General features: G+C 45.4%; 1 protein-coding gene across 1 annotated transcript in view; it reads right to left on the reverse strand.

Annotated features, from left to right (window-relative positions):
* Positions 1 to 17,012, reverse strand: part of LOC133139542 (agrin-like) — a 235,115-nt gene that overhangs the window by 151,080 nt on the left and 67,023 nt on the right. Inside the window, exon 3 of the mRNA XM_061259113.1 lies at positions 8,055 to 8,075. Coding sequence (XP_061115097.1) covers positions 8,055 to 8,075 — 21 coding nt within the window. The remainder of the gene's footprint in view (positions 1 to 8,054; positions 8,076 to 17,012) is intronic.

The following is a 17,012-nucleotide window of genomic DNA, read 5'->3' on the forward strand; positions in this document are numbered from 1 at the left end:
CCAAGAGGAAGGGGGCAGCCTCAGTCGCCCGAGGCTCAGAGGTCGAACCTCGGAGGGATTCGCTATTAAAATCCCTGATTTGATTCAAATCCATTTTTGAGGCCGAGGGAGGCGATGATTCTGTCGACCAAAGGGACACCAGCTCCCCCAAGTGGAACTGCAGAGTAGTGCAGACTGAATCGCTTGTACGCCATCTCGGCCTCACTCAGACATCTTTCTCATTCATATCATTCACCTCAAAGGAATCCACGTTATCGATTCAATGCTAATCCTGTTTACGATAATGAATAAACAGGCACTAAGAAAGAATCATATTTTTTTTTCTTGTACACAAGACCTAATCTATCCAGAAAACAAACAATTCCACATGCCTCACAGGAAAGCTTAGAGTGGTGGACACGAACACACACACACACACACACTCTTACACTCTCACACACACTCACACAGGGAGCTGGTGTTGGGTTGGGGGGGTGAGGTGCCGCTAATCTATTATCAGCTAACGGCACAAAGGCGGTGGAGCACAGATGCCAGCAGGCCCAGGCATGGCCACGAGACAAGCGCCTTGCCTGGACCACACGCCTCCCCCAAAGTGGGTCACCCGCCCAAAATGACCCCCTCCCCACGAGCACAGTCACTTCTGCTCACACCCTGACACTGTGCAACAGAGCATGGTGCCCCACTCAATACCACACACACATCTACATAGGTCTACACACATCTATACTGATCTATGCACATCTACACACATTAACACACATCTAGGTCTACACACATCTACACACGTCTACACACGTCTACGCAGTGCAGGATCCACTTTAGTAAAGCACCCCTCATTACAGCAAAGCTCCCCACTGTGTTCCTCTTATTTGCTTCGTCTCAATTGGTGGAATGATGCCAACAACAATCACTTAAATGTCATTATAGAAAACCCTGTGATTGTAATTATAACACCCACATTTCATTGGAATGTGACGTACGCTATTAGGGGAAACATCAACAGGCTTTGGAACAGATCTTAATCAACAAAATGACTCAAATGTCTGCAACAGCCTTCATGTCACCTAATATTGCTAATGTCGTGTGTGTAAATGGTGTTTGAATGAACACTGAGGAAACATGGCCATCAGGATACATTGTTTACTACAAGCTAGTTAGTTAGCTAAAAAGCCAGTTTCTGAGGCAAACTGAATTTGTATTTTCAAATTTAGAGATTACTGTACAACCAAGACCATCCAATGACACCTAACATTAGAATGAAAGAAACCCTGGAACCAAGGCGGCTAGCCACCTCTGCTCACTCACAAGTCACAGCTTAGGGTTCATTCAAACAAATGTCTGCACTACCCCTAAGAAACCACCAGATGGCAGAACGCCTCCATGCATACAGAACTCTCAGTGCAATATGTCAATGGTCATTATGTCAAGCGCACACAGCTGAATAGCATTTTTTCATTCTTCTTCTAATGCTGTGTTCTGCCTCACTGCTTTGCACCAGAAGCTGCATCCTCTCAGCAATATAAACATATATATTTTATGAGCTTTTAAATCCCCTGTCAGAATCCCTTCCCATCATGCACCTGGGCTCTACCTGCAGCCACAGGGACCAGCTGTTTCCCATGACGATCTGGGCTAACCAAAGTGTCAGATGGACAGATAATTCAAGGCTACACAGCCCTCTTCTGTGCACTGAAATGCCAGGGTGTGCCATTAGTTTTAATATTGGGGGGGCTTAAAGTGCAGAGACCATGAGAACTGCAACCCCGGAAGAATAAAGACCAGCTGTGAAGTGATAATTTCTGGTGAATTCCAAGGGGGAAATACTTCACACGACTGATCAGTTTACCCCAATCACAACATGAAATCCCCATCTTTATTATATTACATTATATTTCTCATCATCATGCTATATTATTAGTGGGGTTATTTGACCAGTTTTGTAATATTGGGGGGTAGTAAATAACCCCCGACCCCCCCCCCCCCCCCCTTATAAATGATGTCGTTCCTTCAATGACTGGAAGTATTCGAACAAGAGACTCTCTGAGACAAGAGTGGTGATGATCAGAGTACAAGCCTAACAAAACACAGAGAGGTGTGTGTAGGCCAGGGGTGGGAACCTTAAAATCAGCAACATATTCAGACCCAAGGCAACAGGTCAGCGGAGTTAATGATATAATCAACTGCTTCACTTAATTAAGCGGTGAGTAATGAACCATCTACAGGCCCTGGGGCTCAGCAGGACCGGAGACGCAAATGGTGGCTGAACGCTATGCTTCAGAGCCGGAATGTGTGATTTAACCTTGCACCGCAGCCAAAATAAGTATTTCAGTCTTAAATTTAGCCATAAAATTATACTTCTAATACTTTTTTGCTAAATAAGACAAAAATATTGCCAATGAGGTAAGCCAGTTTGACCCATTGCCAGATTTGCCAATGGGGTAAGGCAATTTCACTTACTATTCAAACTAACTTAAAACAAGCTAATATTTTCTATTTCAGAGAATTATTTTTTCTTTAGAAATGTAAGATTATACAGAAAGTCTTATTACAAGACTAAAACACTCGTTAAGGCCGTGTGCACAGTGTGTGGTGTTTCTTACTATAGACGAAAAACACCTGGACAACATTTGGCGGTGTTGTTCACTCCTGTGCCCTGATCCCTCGGAGAAGAGCTCAATAAGAGTACAGATGTTGGAATATTGTTTAAAAACCGAAGAGAAAGGCAGGAAATGGCACCACGGTTAGGCTGGGACAGAGAACCGGAGGGATGCGCAGTACAGTGTGTGAGCCCAGACCGTAACCAGCTGTCCCAGTGCACCTCCCCCTGGGCACAGACTGAAAGATATCTGTCAGGGATCGGGAGGCTCTCCAGCTGTTCCTCCAGATCTCACCTGCACCTGCCTTACCCAGAGAGCCCATGGGGGGGACATGTTCTCGCACACACTACACTGACAGCGTCTGTCAGTCTGGAAACAAAATACACCCAAACCCCGTACCACACACAGCCCCAACACCACGCCCGAGGGAGAGGGAGAGAGGGAGAGAGAGAAAGAGAGAGAGGGAGAGAGAAAGATGTCTGGAGAGTGGCTGAGATCCACCACAGCCCCAACACCACGCCAGAGTGGCTGAGATCCACCACAGCCCCAACACCACGCCAGAGGGAGAGGGAGAGCGGGAGAGAGAGAAAGAGAGAGGGAGAGAGAAAGATGTCTGGAGAGATCCACCACAGCCCCAACACCACACCAGAGTGGCTGAGATCCACACACATCCCCACACCAGGGTGGCTGAGATCCACCACAGCCCCAACACCACACCAGAGGGCCTCAGATCCACCACAGCCCCACACCAGAGGGCCTGAGAACCACACACATCCCCACACCAGAGTGGCTGAGATCCACCACAGCCTGGCTGGAGCTGGTCCCTGGCCCTCCACTTCCCGCTCAGCACACGCCCGCACTGCTCCCGCACTCCCCCTCCCAACGGCACCTCAGAACAGCCATCACGCCGCGTCTCATAGGCCAGAGGTTCTCTCCGGCTTCAACAGCAAACAGCCAATTAAGGAGGAGGAAACAGGTTTCTCCGTACTCCCGCGGAGACGCAGGCAGGGGTGAGGTCTGGCAGAGGGGGGGTTCGCGCGCAGCCATCCAGAACAGCGTGTTATTAAAAACTTCAGTGCAGCAGCGTGTACAAAGTGCCCGTGCGTTATTAACCAACCCCCCACGCAGGCATTCCCACTGAACGCTCACTAAGGCCCTCTCTCCCGTGAGGCACGCTAACGCAACAGCGTGAGGGGCTGGAGGGTTTCTGCCACCGCCATCTACCATGGGAGACTGTCTCTCAGTGTCTCTCACCCCATCTTTCCTCTCTCTCTGTCTCGCTCTCTCTTTCTATCATTCTCAGTGTCTCTCACCCCATCTTTCCTCTCTGTCTCTCTCTCTCTTTCTATCATTCTCAGTGTCTCTCACCCCATCTTTCCTCTCTCTCTCAGCCTCTCTCTCTCTCTCTCTCTCTCTCTTGTTCTCAGTCTCTCTCGCCCCATATTTCATCTCTGTCTCTGTCTCTGTCTGTCTCTCGCTCTCTCTTGTTCTCAGTCTCTGGCCCCATCTTCCCCCTCTCTCAGACCCGTGCCTAAAAGGATGAAGAGCCAGTACAGGCCTCCGCATCGCAGACAGCAGGGCTGGCTAACAGGCAGGCCAGCAGCCAAGGACAGCACAACCTCGAAATTAAGTGACCACTGGAGGGAGTGAGGCTGGGTGCCAACATTCACAAGCACAGCATGTCAGCCATTATAAGGGAGGGAGAGAGAGAGAGAGAGACACACAGAGAGAGAGAGAGAGAGAGAGAGAGAGAGAGAGAGAGAGAGAGAGAGAGGAGGAGAGAGAGGGGGGGAGAGAGGGAGAGAGAGAGGAGGAGAGAGGGGGAGAGAGAGAGGGGGGAGAGAGAAAGAGAGGGAAAATGAGAGGGGGAGAGAGGGCAGGAGACACAAAGAGAGAGGGGGAGAGAGAAAGGGAGAGGGAGAGAGAGAGGGAGAGGGAGGGAGAGGAGGGAGAGGGAGAGAGAGGGAGAGAGAGGGAGAGAGAAAGATGTCTGGAGAGTGGCTGACAGTGTCAACAGCAAAAACAGATGTCGGGAATCTGACACTGACAAAAGCCAACTGCTCTACTTCACTGTCCAAACCCCCACACTGCAGGGCCTACGTCCCGGGACAGAGGAGCGAACAGCTCCAGAGTGATCACAGGTGTTCCGTCACCCGCCCCTGATAACGCAGGCGGGACACTTAAAAATAAACCAGACACCAACATACAGGTTCACACAATTTACCCACAAGTGCACAGAGAGTAAGTAGTAACAGAAAAAACTTTTTATTCAAAAACTATTCTCACACAGAACATTCACACATTCCCCCCCCGCCCCTTTTTCTCCCCTCAAAACACCCCGCCCGCCACCCCCTGCAAACACAGGAATCTTGATCGTACATTGTTGAAAAATGCGAGCTGTTTACAGACATCAGATTCAAGCTCAGCCCTATTACGGCACCAGCTTTCATCACAAAGTCTCATGCCTGACAAACACTTCATCTGTACGATACCGCATAACAAATGGCTCCAGTCTGATAGTGTGTGAGGCACAATTCTGCCTATTTTCTTATCGCACTTCAGGTTGCTTCAAAAGAACATTCCGGTTCTTGTAAAAATGACCTCAGATGTCCCAAATAAATATGCAATACATTTCTCCCCCCCCCCCCCCCCCCCCCCGCAACAATAGAAACACTACCAAGCAAAAGCTGATGAAAAGTCGCAATCGCGAGAGGCCTGGACACATGCACTATTCAACACACTCCCAGGATGCCTTCCTCCGCATAAAAGAATAAAATGTCACACACAGCTGCGCACTGCGATTGCCTCCGCTTTCCGTTAAGTCGGCCCTTATTTATTCACCGCTCGTTTGTAGTTAACGTGCGGTCCTGAATAATAAAAAACCGCGGGCTGTCACTCACGCTGACGGACAGCGCTGGGTCTGATAATAACAAAGTTCTTCAGCTGGCCGTGGCAGGCTCCTCGGGACCGGCTCGGCTAGGCCAATCACTGCGTAATTGCATTCTCCACACTGTAAAGTAACACTAAACCCCTGTAATGGTGTGATAGCCGGGGAGATCTCAGGAGCGCCCGGACTGGCGGAGATGCTGATGAATTTTACATTGTTTTTTCGTGAAACAGCATTTCAGCCTTCCAGGAGGAGCGCTGAATCACGGGCGCCGAATCCGAATTCAGAGCAGAGCGGGGATTTCATTTCGACATGCATTTTTAACAACGCCGACCGACCCGGGGGGGACAACAGGCTGCAAGCGGAATGCGAACGATTCAGGGCGGCAGAGCCTTCGCCCGTCAATCGCTCACGTCCTCCATTTTGTACAGTCCTGCCAAAAAGCAGCAGGCCGGTTGACGGGGAAGACCAAACGCTTAACGTGAGTGAAAACGGAAGACGACTCGGCGAGGGAGACACAGGAAGCGCTCGGGAAGGGAGGAGGAAAAAACAAAAAACGAGAAAAACAAAAAAAGGAAGAGGGGAAAATGACCGTGGAAGAGGACAAGAGGGTGACTGTGGTGAAGGTCAGCGGTGGGAGAGGAGGGAGCTGATGTTGACGTGTGGCGGCCTGTAGCCTCGTGGCTAAGGTTGCTAAGGTACATGTCTGGGACCCGCTGGTTGGTGGTTCAATCTTCAGTGTAGCCACGATAAGATCTGTACAGCCAAGGGCCCAGCTGCTTTTATTCAGATGCACCTTTAATATCACGGACCAGGGGTTTTCTGATCCAGGCTCAAAGGCCTCCAGGGGACCCATCAGAAATTAAAAGGGGTTATATTGAAAAAAGAAAAAGTCTGATCAGGGACCCTCGACAGTACTTTAAAGGACCCTGAGGGGTACACAGACAGCCCAGGCCTTAAACATCTTCCTTTCACAGCTAGCCGGCCACAAAACCTAAATATGATCCTTATCCAAAAAAAAAAAACACAAAACCCTTCAGTGTTTGGTTTAGCCTTCCAGCCAACACACACACACACACACACCCCCACATGCACACAGTGAATAAGCCCTCTGACGGTCCTGCTGAGGCACACATATCTATCTGTGATCATGAAACAAACACACTTGAATAGCACGAGGAGCTGCCTTAAGTCATCTTCCCCCACCAACCTATAGGAGAAGGGGACATACACTCATGCCACAGGCACAGGCCCAGAACAGATCCACACTGTATTTCCCACTGGCAGCAGATAGGTTCACACTTCACCCTAACATGCTGGGAATTTAGGGAAATAACCCAATAGCATTTTACTCTTAATACAGACTAAATTATTTTAGCACTTCATGACTATATCAGTACAGATAAGTTTGTGTTTCACTTTTTGCACAGGAACTATAGAGCCCCCCCCCCCACCCCCACCCCAATTTAGAGTTTTGACTTTGATTTTGTCTCCATTGAAAGCACTGATCTTTTTCAATCAGTCTCTGGCACAGATACTTTAGCTACTTAAAAGAGAGGCCCTGCGCATTCCCCTCCTAAGCCCTGCAGATCTCCATCTTCCACACAGCCAAGAACCCCCCCTTCTGCCCCTCACTCAGGCAACACGAGCGGAACCAGAGGCTCGATAAACAGAAAAACCGAGGAACAAATCAACATCGATCTTCACCCTCAAAAATACACACATTGACAAAATTATGTAAAACTGTAACTTCACACAATTATTAATCCGACAATTAAACCCATCACAGGCACTGCAATTATGTATTTTTATGAACGCAGCGAATCAAATTACTCATACTAAAACAAGAACAGTATTCTAAAATAAGAACACTCTTCAGAACAGTATAGATGTGTACACCAGAATCGTCTTGATGATAATGCCTGATAAATGCCTGAAATGTAACAAGATAATTAAAAAATAAATATGCCATTATTACATCATTACATGAGGGCATAAAAACTTGGTACAACTAGCAACTAACAGTACAAATAAGCTTCTGTTCTATTGAGGTTAAGGCACTTTCAAAATCAAGCTTTTAGAGCACTGCACTCCTATTGCCCTGCCTGTTTTTTTAAATAAAAATAAAACAATTTTCTCTGTCTTTCAGGCGTAAAATAAAGAGGAAGATGCAGCCTGTAGCTTGTGGTGTAAAAAGCACATTTACTGTAAGTCACCTCTGTACCCCATATCCCATCATGCACAGCAGCAAAGTACTGGCCAATGCTCTAGAACTGAAACTCTGCTCAGTGGCTTAAAAAGACTGTTATGGGTGCCATGGAAACATTCCCTTGAGTGTACACTTACTGTACAATAACACTTAATACCATCTCATTGCTATGCTCTTACTGCAGCAAAAATGTGGGTAGTATCTCATGGGATGAATTGCTTCATGCAGAAGTTTTTATTAGTCAGATTATTTAGATTATACAAGACAGTTGGCAGAAACAAAGATCTGTTCCATTAAAAAAATGGGATGTGTTATCACCTGATAGCTACTAAAGTGAATAGCAACTAAGAGCAGTACCTACCTGCATTGATCATTTTATGATCTTCGGTAAGCAAGGGAGAAAGAAGAGAGAAACGAGACAGTTAGTGCTGGCGAGAATAAAACACAAACAAAACAAAAACGATTCAACGAGTGAGAGCACTGAAAATATAGCAGGAGAGAAGAAGAACAGACACAGGACTAGGAAAGGCTTGTAACCACATCGCTACCTACAGGACTCAGTGGAGAAATGCATGACTGGGCTACCAGGCTAACAGTTTCCACAGCAGATGGCACTGTCAGGGACATAATAGCACCTATGACACATTTCTCGAGTCATAGCCATGGTCTGAGTACAAAAAGCAAATTTGCGTATTAATTTGTTTACTTATTAAAACTCCAGAAAACAGCCATAGAGGTTTTCAGATGTGCGCCATTTAGAAAGACAGATTTTTGCCATTTTTAATTGTAGCCTACAGTTAGAGAGGGATCTGTACTCTGTGCTATGGCCAAGCACCAAGCCTGCGCAGCATTAGCACAAAACAAACATTCTGAAGGTGAAGCAAATTAAATGCACTGACAAACAAAACATTTAAGTTGAAATAACAGCTAGACCGTCATTTAAAAGGTACACGTTAAGGCAAAACTAATACATTTTATGAGCCTTCCACCAACAAACTCCCTAAACAGAAACACTGCTGCTCTTACGACCACTGTCACTTCTCTCGGTACTTGGTACCAGCTGAACATCAGAGTTCATCCAAAAAAGGATGAACAAAATTACAGTGAGGTACATACCCAGACAAGAACTTTCACCAAGTGAGTTCGTAACAGCAAAGAGGATAATCAGCTTTTAAAAAGTCAACACCTACTCATTCTTTTACTGCAAAACCCTCCTGATCACTCCTTGGACTCAAGATTATCTCTAAAAACCACTTGTTTTGTTTCGCCCCGCAGAAATCTGTAATCAAGCACTGATTTTAGCCCCCCAAGAGTCCTCATTCTGCCATTATTGGTGGCAATGAGCGATGAAATGGACCTGCTCAACGTGATTAGACTGAACCGGACTGTTTACCTTCCAGGTGAAACAGGCAAATCTAGCATCTGGGCAATTAGCTGGTATTTTATTTTATCTTCTGTTGTTTGTTTCCTTGCGTTCTGCGATTAGCACTTTACTGTGATACTTTACAGGTGTGATGAACAAACCCATTCAGTGAAGTATGTCATGAATTGCATTACAAATACTTGCATGCTAATTCACTATGTATTATACTCACAAACACGCACCTGATTCTACTAATTAGCATCACAACAAGATCTCTAGCTGTTGATTGGGGTGTGTTTTGTCAGATTTGGAGAGAAAACCTATGGGATGGTAGATCACCAGGAACAGGGTTGGGCAGCCCTGCTCTAGTTGTTGAATGAGGTGTGCTTTGTCAGGTTTGCAGTGAAAACCTACAGGATGGTAGATCTCCAGGAACGGGGTTGGGCAGCCCAGCTCTAGCTGTTGAATGAGACTGTGGCTGACAGCTAACAAGGGGGCCCAGAGGCAGCAGATGGGTCAGACTCCACCCCCAAATGGTGAGAGGGTTGTGAGGTCACAGTCCTAACACACCCAGTTGCCGTAGAGACAGATGGACAGTGATTGTCCCTCAATCAGGCCATTAGACACACGAAAGCAGCAGCACATTTTCTGCTCACTCATTTTTAAACGGGCTGTGTTATCATCACCCTCCGTGTGTGCAAATGTGACACAGAGGATGGGGAAATGAATAAGCGAGTGAATCAATGCAAAAGAGGGAACAGGACTGAGCAAGCAAGTGAGGAAGAGAGCATTTGAATGAATGGCAAGAGTGAGTGTGCTTCAGTGATCGTGTCAGTGCAAGTTACTGTACAAGTTTGTGAGATGGGCAGTGTGTGAGAGAGTGGGAAAGGGACTAACGAACTTAAGACAGCGCAACTTCAACGGACAGAAGGTTCTACCCCACATACCCCCAACGGACCTGACCCATCAGGACCCAAATATCCAACAGGTTCCCCAGGGAGAAGGGGGACCTTAACACCACTGTGGCAGTGATAATGGGAACAAAATGTTCATTGACCTGGCATGGGCTCTTTGTAGGACAACCCAGCAGTAGAACCCCTCTGAACTGTCAGGGAGCCCCAGACCGGAGCCCCAGCAGATGTCAGATGACAGGATTCCTTCAGCAGGAGGCGGGGAGGGGAGGGAGAGAACAATCTCACGCTGGATACTTCTCTTTCCACTTTCAATTACCTCCCCAATTCTCACATCAGGGGGCCCTCTGGGTTTGGGGGGGTGCTATTCGTCAAGAGTGCCCTTAATGGTAGGCAGCAAACACACTGACTTTTAGCCCAGAGTGACACCTGGTACAGGATGTGCACAATCACTCACTCAATGAACACAACACCACGACCAACACAGCTCCCTTCAACTGTCATAAGCTGCATTACCTTAACTGAATGAAAACGGTTTTGAAAGTAAGATGGTGAACAAATTAACTCTCAAACTGGTTAATTTGCTTGTTGCACATACTGTCACGAAACAAATACATTTTAAATTAGTGATATGCGGATGGGTATCATCATCAGTGACGATCCAACTACACGATACAATTAATCCCAACTTTTAGTGCACAGAAAAAAATACTGGCAATTTTGCATCTTAAAGTTAGAGGCAACATACTTATTTTGCACTTTTCTAAAGCATGCTTTATTTCCAACATGTCCTCTTTGGTACCACACATCTTGTATCACTCTTTCAACATAGCTTGCCCACAACGTAGCTTAACATTTTGAAACGTGTGTTATTAATTGATTGATCCTGCATTAAAGTGTATATTGTAGAGTACAGAATGTATATTGCCATGAACTCATTCATATAGGCCTAGGCATGTCATTCTGGATAAAAGTATAGCAGCAGATATATAGCCTACAGTATGTACGTATATGGGCCTATATATAATTATTAACATTTTGAGGTTCAAAATGTGCTATTTCAAATGGTAGTGCCAACCAATGCAAACATATAGCTAATGAGAGCTAATAATATAATATACACAGTACTGTAGCAGCTAATTGTACATTCAGCTCTGTCTCCACCTGTAAATGTCACTTACACAGCAAACAAGCTTTTTCATTTTAGAGGTGCTTTAATTAGGCATACATTTCATTGCATTACATTGCAGGCATTTATTTTTCATTTATTTACCAGGGACAGTGCACATTAATCAACATTTTCAGTTTTCACATCAATGTAAATGAGCCAGAGTTAGCTAATGAGCTAAATTTCATCTGTAGTCCTGTACTGTATTGTGAGATTTAGCAGATACTCTTATCCACGGTGCAGTGTAGTGTAGCATAACCTAGTGCAGTGTAGTCTAGTTTAATGCAGTGTAGTGTAGCATAACCTAGTGCAGTGTAGTCTAGTTTAATGCAGTGTAGTGTAGCATAACCTAGCACAGTGTAGTCTAGTTTAATGCAGTGCAGTGCAGCATAACCTAGTGCAGTGTAGTCTAGTTTAATGCAGTGTAGTGTAGCATAACCTAGTGCAGTGTAGTCTAGTTTAATGCAGTGTAGTGTGGCATAACCTAGCACAGTGTAGTCTAGTTTAATGCAGTGCAGTGTAGCATAACCTAGCGCAGTGTAGTCTAGTTTAATGCAGTGTAGTGTAGCATAACCTAGCGCAGTGTAGTCTAGCTTAATGCAGTGTAGTGGTGTGTTGAAAATGGCAGAGATGGCTGCTAGGCCCACGTATGAAATCAGGCGCTTGTGACTGATTTCGTACTTTTATTTCTGAGAGCATACACAAAGTGCCTAAGAAGGTACAAATGCTTGTTGCTGGGGCGGTACCAAATAGGTGCATAAAACTGTACCCCTAACCAGCAATATATAATTAATTTGCACCTTTTCTGCTTGTACCAAAAGAGAGCACTGCAGTACTTTCAGGGTACATTTGGGAAAAATGTACCTCCATACCTCCACTGACGCTATTTCTGAGTGCAGGATTTCAGCTGAAACTATGAAACGCTGCAGTGCTGACGCAATCCACGGATAACAACCTTCAGCGAGGAAACAGCCACACAAGTTTTGCATATGCCGCCTGCTTTTGCCTTTCAAAGTTTAAATGTTAAACTTAATCACTGCCGATCCTCGAGTTTTGTATGCAGCGTGATTTGCATTCATATCATTGAACAATACTCTGTTCCGACAGAATATGAAAACATAGACAGATTTAGTTCTGCCCAAACAGTTCTCTCTCATATTAGCAGAACTCCACAGCAAACAATTCTCCTCATTTTCCCTTTTTCCCCCTGAATTCAGAACATGGGATAATATGAAATGCTTCAAAACAGGTATGAAATCTTGACAGAAAAAAAAAAATAATCTCCACAAAAACTTGAGAAGAATCAATGAATATAAATGATGATCATTGTGCTGGAAGGATTTAGTTCATTGTTTTGTTGTTTGTTTCTTATTTTTATTTAAATGGGCTTGCTTTTCAGCAGATCAATTAGTGATAGAGAAACTGAGGGAACACAGCCACTGACTGTGAAGAAACATTTTTGGTGCTGAAAACGTTCAATAAGTACTGATGTCGATATGCTGGGAACAATTAAACAAGTTTCCACTTGCAAATGTAATTTCATGGACTTATTAATACGGTGCCATAATGGAGGTAGCGCCAATGAGATTTTGACACACGTCACTTGACGTTGACAATTATACAATTTCCCGTACCCAATTTCAGCTTTCACCTTTGCCTCATGGAGAGCATTTTTTGGTCTCCCGAAATTCCTTCATTCAGGTCAAAGGTGACCAAAGAAGTCATGATGTGGAGACTCCTCAAAGCCTCCCCATGTCTGACACAGCCCAGCCTGCCCCTGTGACTGACAGTCTATTTACCTTCTCCAATCTGGGGTCGGGGATGGGGTACATCAGAGAGCACTAGGGGGGGTCAGGTCGTTAGGAACACAAGTCATCCCACTGAGGCTTATTTACAGTAGGCACAGCCTCTGTTGACATTATCAGGAGCACAGAGCAAACGCTCCACGTTCCTGGCATTCCCGAACCCTCTCCTGCCTACAGCATCTCTCCTCACCTGAGAAGTGCCAGACCCCACCGCCAAGGAGCTTTCTGTTCCTACGTCTGTCCAGAGCCAGAGACGCTACGTCCCTGTGAGCATTTTATTAGCATTTTTATCCATCTGTCCATCCATCCATTATCTAACCTGCTTATTCCTGGTCAGGCTCAAGTGGGGGTTTGGGCTGGAGTCTATCCCAGCATGCATTGGGTGAGAGGCAATAATATACTATTGACAGGCCATTGCAGGGCACACTCCTAAGGGCAAGTTAGAACGTGCAGAATTCAAAGGCCAGGATTCAAACCCAGGACCTTCCTGCTGTGAGGCAACAGGGCTGCATTGCACCACTATTCCACACGGTTTAATTATGTCCGTTAAAAATATGAATTATGTCTTAGATACTGAATTAATTGATGAAAATATATACACGATTATCTTATACTTCAGGATGAAAGTAAAACTTAATGAACAAACGGTCATGAATTTGGATGGCAGGTATGCTACCTACAAAGTTATGCCTTGGCAGGTTGAATATACAAGAATAGGACGTTATTTTGAGACTTGCAGAAGCTGAAGCGGAAGATTCTTTAAAAAGGAACATTCATTATCATACTTTCTCTTCAACCATTAAGTCTAATTAAATGTACCACCAGTCAGGAGAATAACTTCCCTTTTTGTGCTGGCAAAAATAAATGCTTTTTTTACATCTATTTTACTTCATACTGCTATGATTAATACCCTATACAAACATGTTTAATTACATTTTTTATTACACCACTATTGTAGAAAACTATAATGGTTCACAAAACCAGGATAGGAAAAGAATGGCTGCCAGGAGAATTAAAATCTTACAAAATGAGTAATCCAAAGGTACCCCTCAGTGGGACATTAAGGAACATTCTATAACTGCCAAGCACAAACTGATGACTCATGTCAATCCGCACACGATGACATCACAGCCCTTAGTCAGCACTGTCCTACCCGGTAACATCATCAGCCATTGTCATTGGTCCTCTCCTGCACGCCCAGTCCTGGCCATAGCACTTTTAGGTCTGGTACAGGCTGTCTCACTGTCTGACCTTCAGGTCTCTGCATGAGAGGAGGAGAATGTCCTGTTCTCTGTGAACGCCGCAGATCGACCCATTTCACCACACTAAAACTCCTGCATTCAGAGGAAATGGTTTTTAATCGTCGCAATTAAGGACCACATAAACCTGTCAGCGCCTCCTCTGGAATGATTTATGCTCTGCGCTATTCAGCCCAAGTATGAAAAGTGTGTGTGTGTGTGTTACTGTGTATGTGAGTGCATGCGTGGATGCATGAGTGTGTGATTTACTGTGTGCAGAGTGTGCATGTGTGTTACTGTGTGCAGAGCGTGTGTGTATGTATGTTTGTGTACGTGTGCACACATGCAATCGTGTGCTCATGTGTGTTTGTGCGTTAATACAGCAAACTGAATAGCCGTATAACTATTCAAATTATATATATGTTCCCTTGTGCTCTATTAGATGGAGCAAGAGAAAAGATAAGGAAGGCAAGATAGAGAAAAAGATATATCTACATATCAACCTACTCTAGCCCTGCTCTGTCCCCATGGTCAATCCCTCTCCAACTCCCATCACTCTGACAAACTCCCATCACTCTGACAAACTCCCATCACTCTGACAAACTCCCATCACACCGACAAACTCCCATCACACCGACAAACTCCCATCACACCGACAAACTCCCATCACACCGACAAACTCTCATCACTCTGACAAACTCCCATCACTCTTACAAATTCCCATCACTGACAAACTCCCATCACACCGACAAACTCCCATCACACCGACAAACTCCCATCACTCCGACAAACTCCCATCACTCTTTAGAGAGCTGAGGACATGCAGGCTCAGCCTCCCTGCCCTCCAAATGCACAGAAACAAATGAGGACTTTATCAGTGATAGTAAAAGTATTCAGCTCCAGACAATTGAGGCCTTATTGTGCATGCTAAACAATGCAGAGTGCTTTTTTCACATTTGAGAACAAGCAAGCGTTTGCTGTCTCCTGTCGGCTAAAAAGGTGGAAACATTAAATAAATCCAACTGGAATCCCATCAGATTTGCTTTGAAGACTTTCTTTGGTTGCCTAGGCTCAGCAAGTATAAGACTGGGCTGGTAATGGATTCTACACTCAATCATCCTGTTTATTCTGTATTATAGATTTGATGCCAGTAGGATCATAATGTGAATTTCTCCCGAAATGAGAATGACCCATCGGTACTGAGTTAGGGATTAGCTGAAAGCAGGAGGCTTTGATTGCCGTTTTGACGCAGTGGCAGTAAACAGTAAGAAGAAAAACCAAATGGAATTGAGAGAAAGATACTTTAAAAACAGAAAGCATACGCAGTATGTGATCATTTCCACCTTCAGCATCAGTGCAGACTGTGATGGATGTGTAGTTTAGCCAGAGTGACGATTTGTTAAATATCCAGCATTAAATTTAAAAAATGTGGATTTTATTTGTATTTTTTTTCCCCATCAAGCTTCACCACACTGAGATGGCCATTACATTCAGCTCAATCCTAGATATAATGTTGCCTTCAGCACAAAAACGCTCATTGAATTTTTTGCGAAGTCATGGCCGTATGTTGCTGCCAACACTAATCATATTCTAATGCTTAAAAAGTAACTGTACAGTAACATATACCTTTTGTATATTTAGTACGGTTAGCATTTATAACGAAAGTCATTTCATTGGCATCAAATTCCACAACCTTTAAGTACAATGCTTATTTAGCCATACCGGCCACTCCTGCAGATACATCTCCCCGCCTCTGGCTTAAGCTCATGGATTTGAGGGTGCTTGGGACTTTCTAACCCACTGATACGGTCCATTAGTAGACCTTATGGAGAAGGTTCTGGAGAGCCAGCGAGAGGAGGATTTCACTCACTGTGGTCATTTAAGATTCCACAGCACTTCATGAGGAGTTCCTTAATATTTTTCAGACAAGCTCTCAAATCATTCCATTGTTGAATGAGCTTAATATGACCCTCTCATCACCTCTGATGTGGCCGCTTTGCGTCAGCGAGGTTAGCAACTGTAGCAACTTTGAGGAGTAGGCCTTCTTTGCGATGCTTTTTCAGTGTTCAACAACTCCATTACTTTTGCGATTACCAGCGCTGACTGTTAGAACACATCAGCATTAGGATGAAAGTTCAGTCGAGAACTCGACTGAGAACTGCAGGAGAAAGAATCGAGCGACATAAGAATGTCCAGAACTCAAGCCATTTGAAAACCGACTTTCTCCTCTCCTCTGAGCCCACACATTTTCCGCTCTGTATTTGTACCACAGACAACCATCTCCGCCTCGCTCTCCGCCTTTAAGAACAGGCCCACCGGGGAGAGAAAGCATAAGGGAAGGGTAATCAATCTTAATTGTTATGGTGTGCTATAATATTATCACTTGGCATAGGCTGCTCGGGCGAGCGGCTCACTTTATGGCAACAACACTAGTAACGGGTTTCAGGGTTAATGAAGTGCATCCACCTCTTTCCCGGGTTGCAGGGGGGCTTAATTGAGCGAGGTGTCCCCCCGCCCCCCCATCCCTTCCCCCAGCCCCCCAGCCCCCCAGTCAGCAGGAACTGGCCGTGTTGCTCTTAGCCCACAGGTTAAACAGCTTCCATATGCAGCCACATTCATCCATCACGCCAATAAAAGTGTCACTGCCGGGACTTAAAGAGGAAGGGCTCTTGTTGCTAGCCGTCCTGACTCATGAGTGGGAGCGGTGGCCGGCTAAGTGGAGCTGCTGGGGGCGGGGTGGGGGGGTAGGGGGGACGGGGGGGGGGTGCACGTCGTAGAGTGCCTGCTCAATACTCTTGCGGAGGTCACCTCTCAAGGCAATTGCGGTAAGTGTT

This window comes from Conger conger, chromosome 10 (assembly GCF_963514075.1).
Source record: "Conger conger chromosome 10, fConCon1.1, whole genome shotgun sequence".
Taxonomy (NCBI): domain Eukaryota; kingdom Metazoa; phylum Chordata; class Actinopteri; order Anguilliformes; family Congridae; genus Conger; species Conger conger.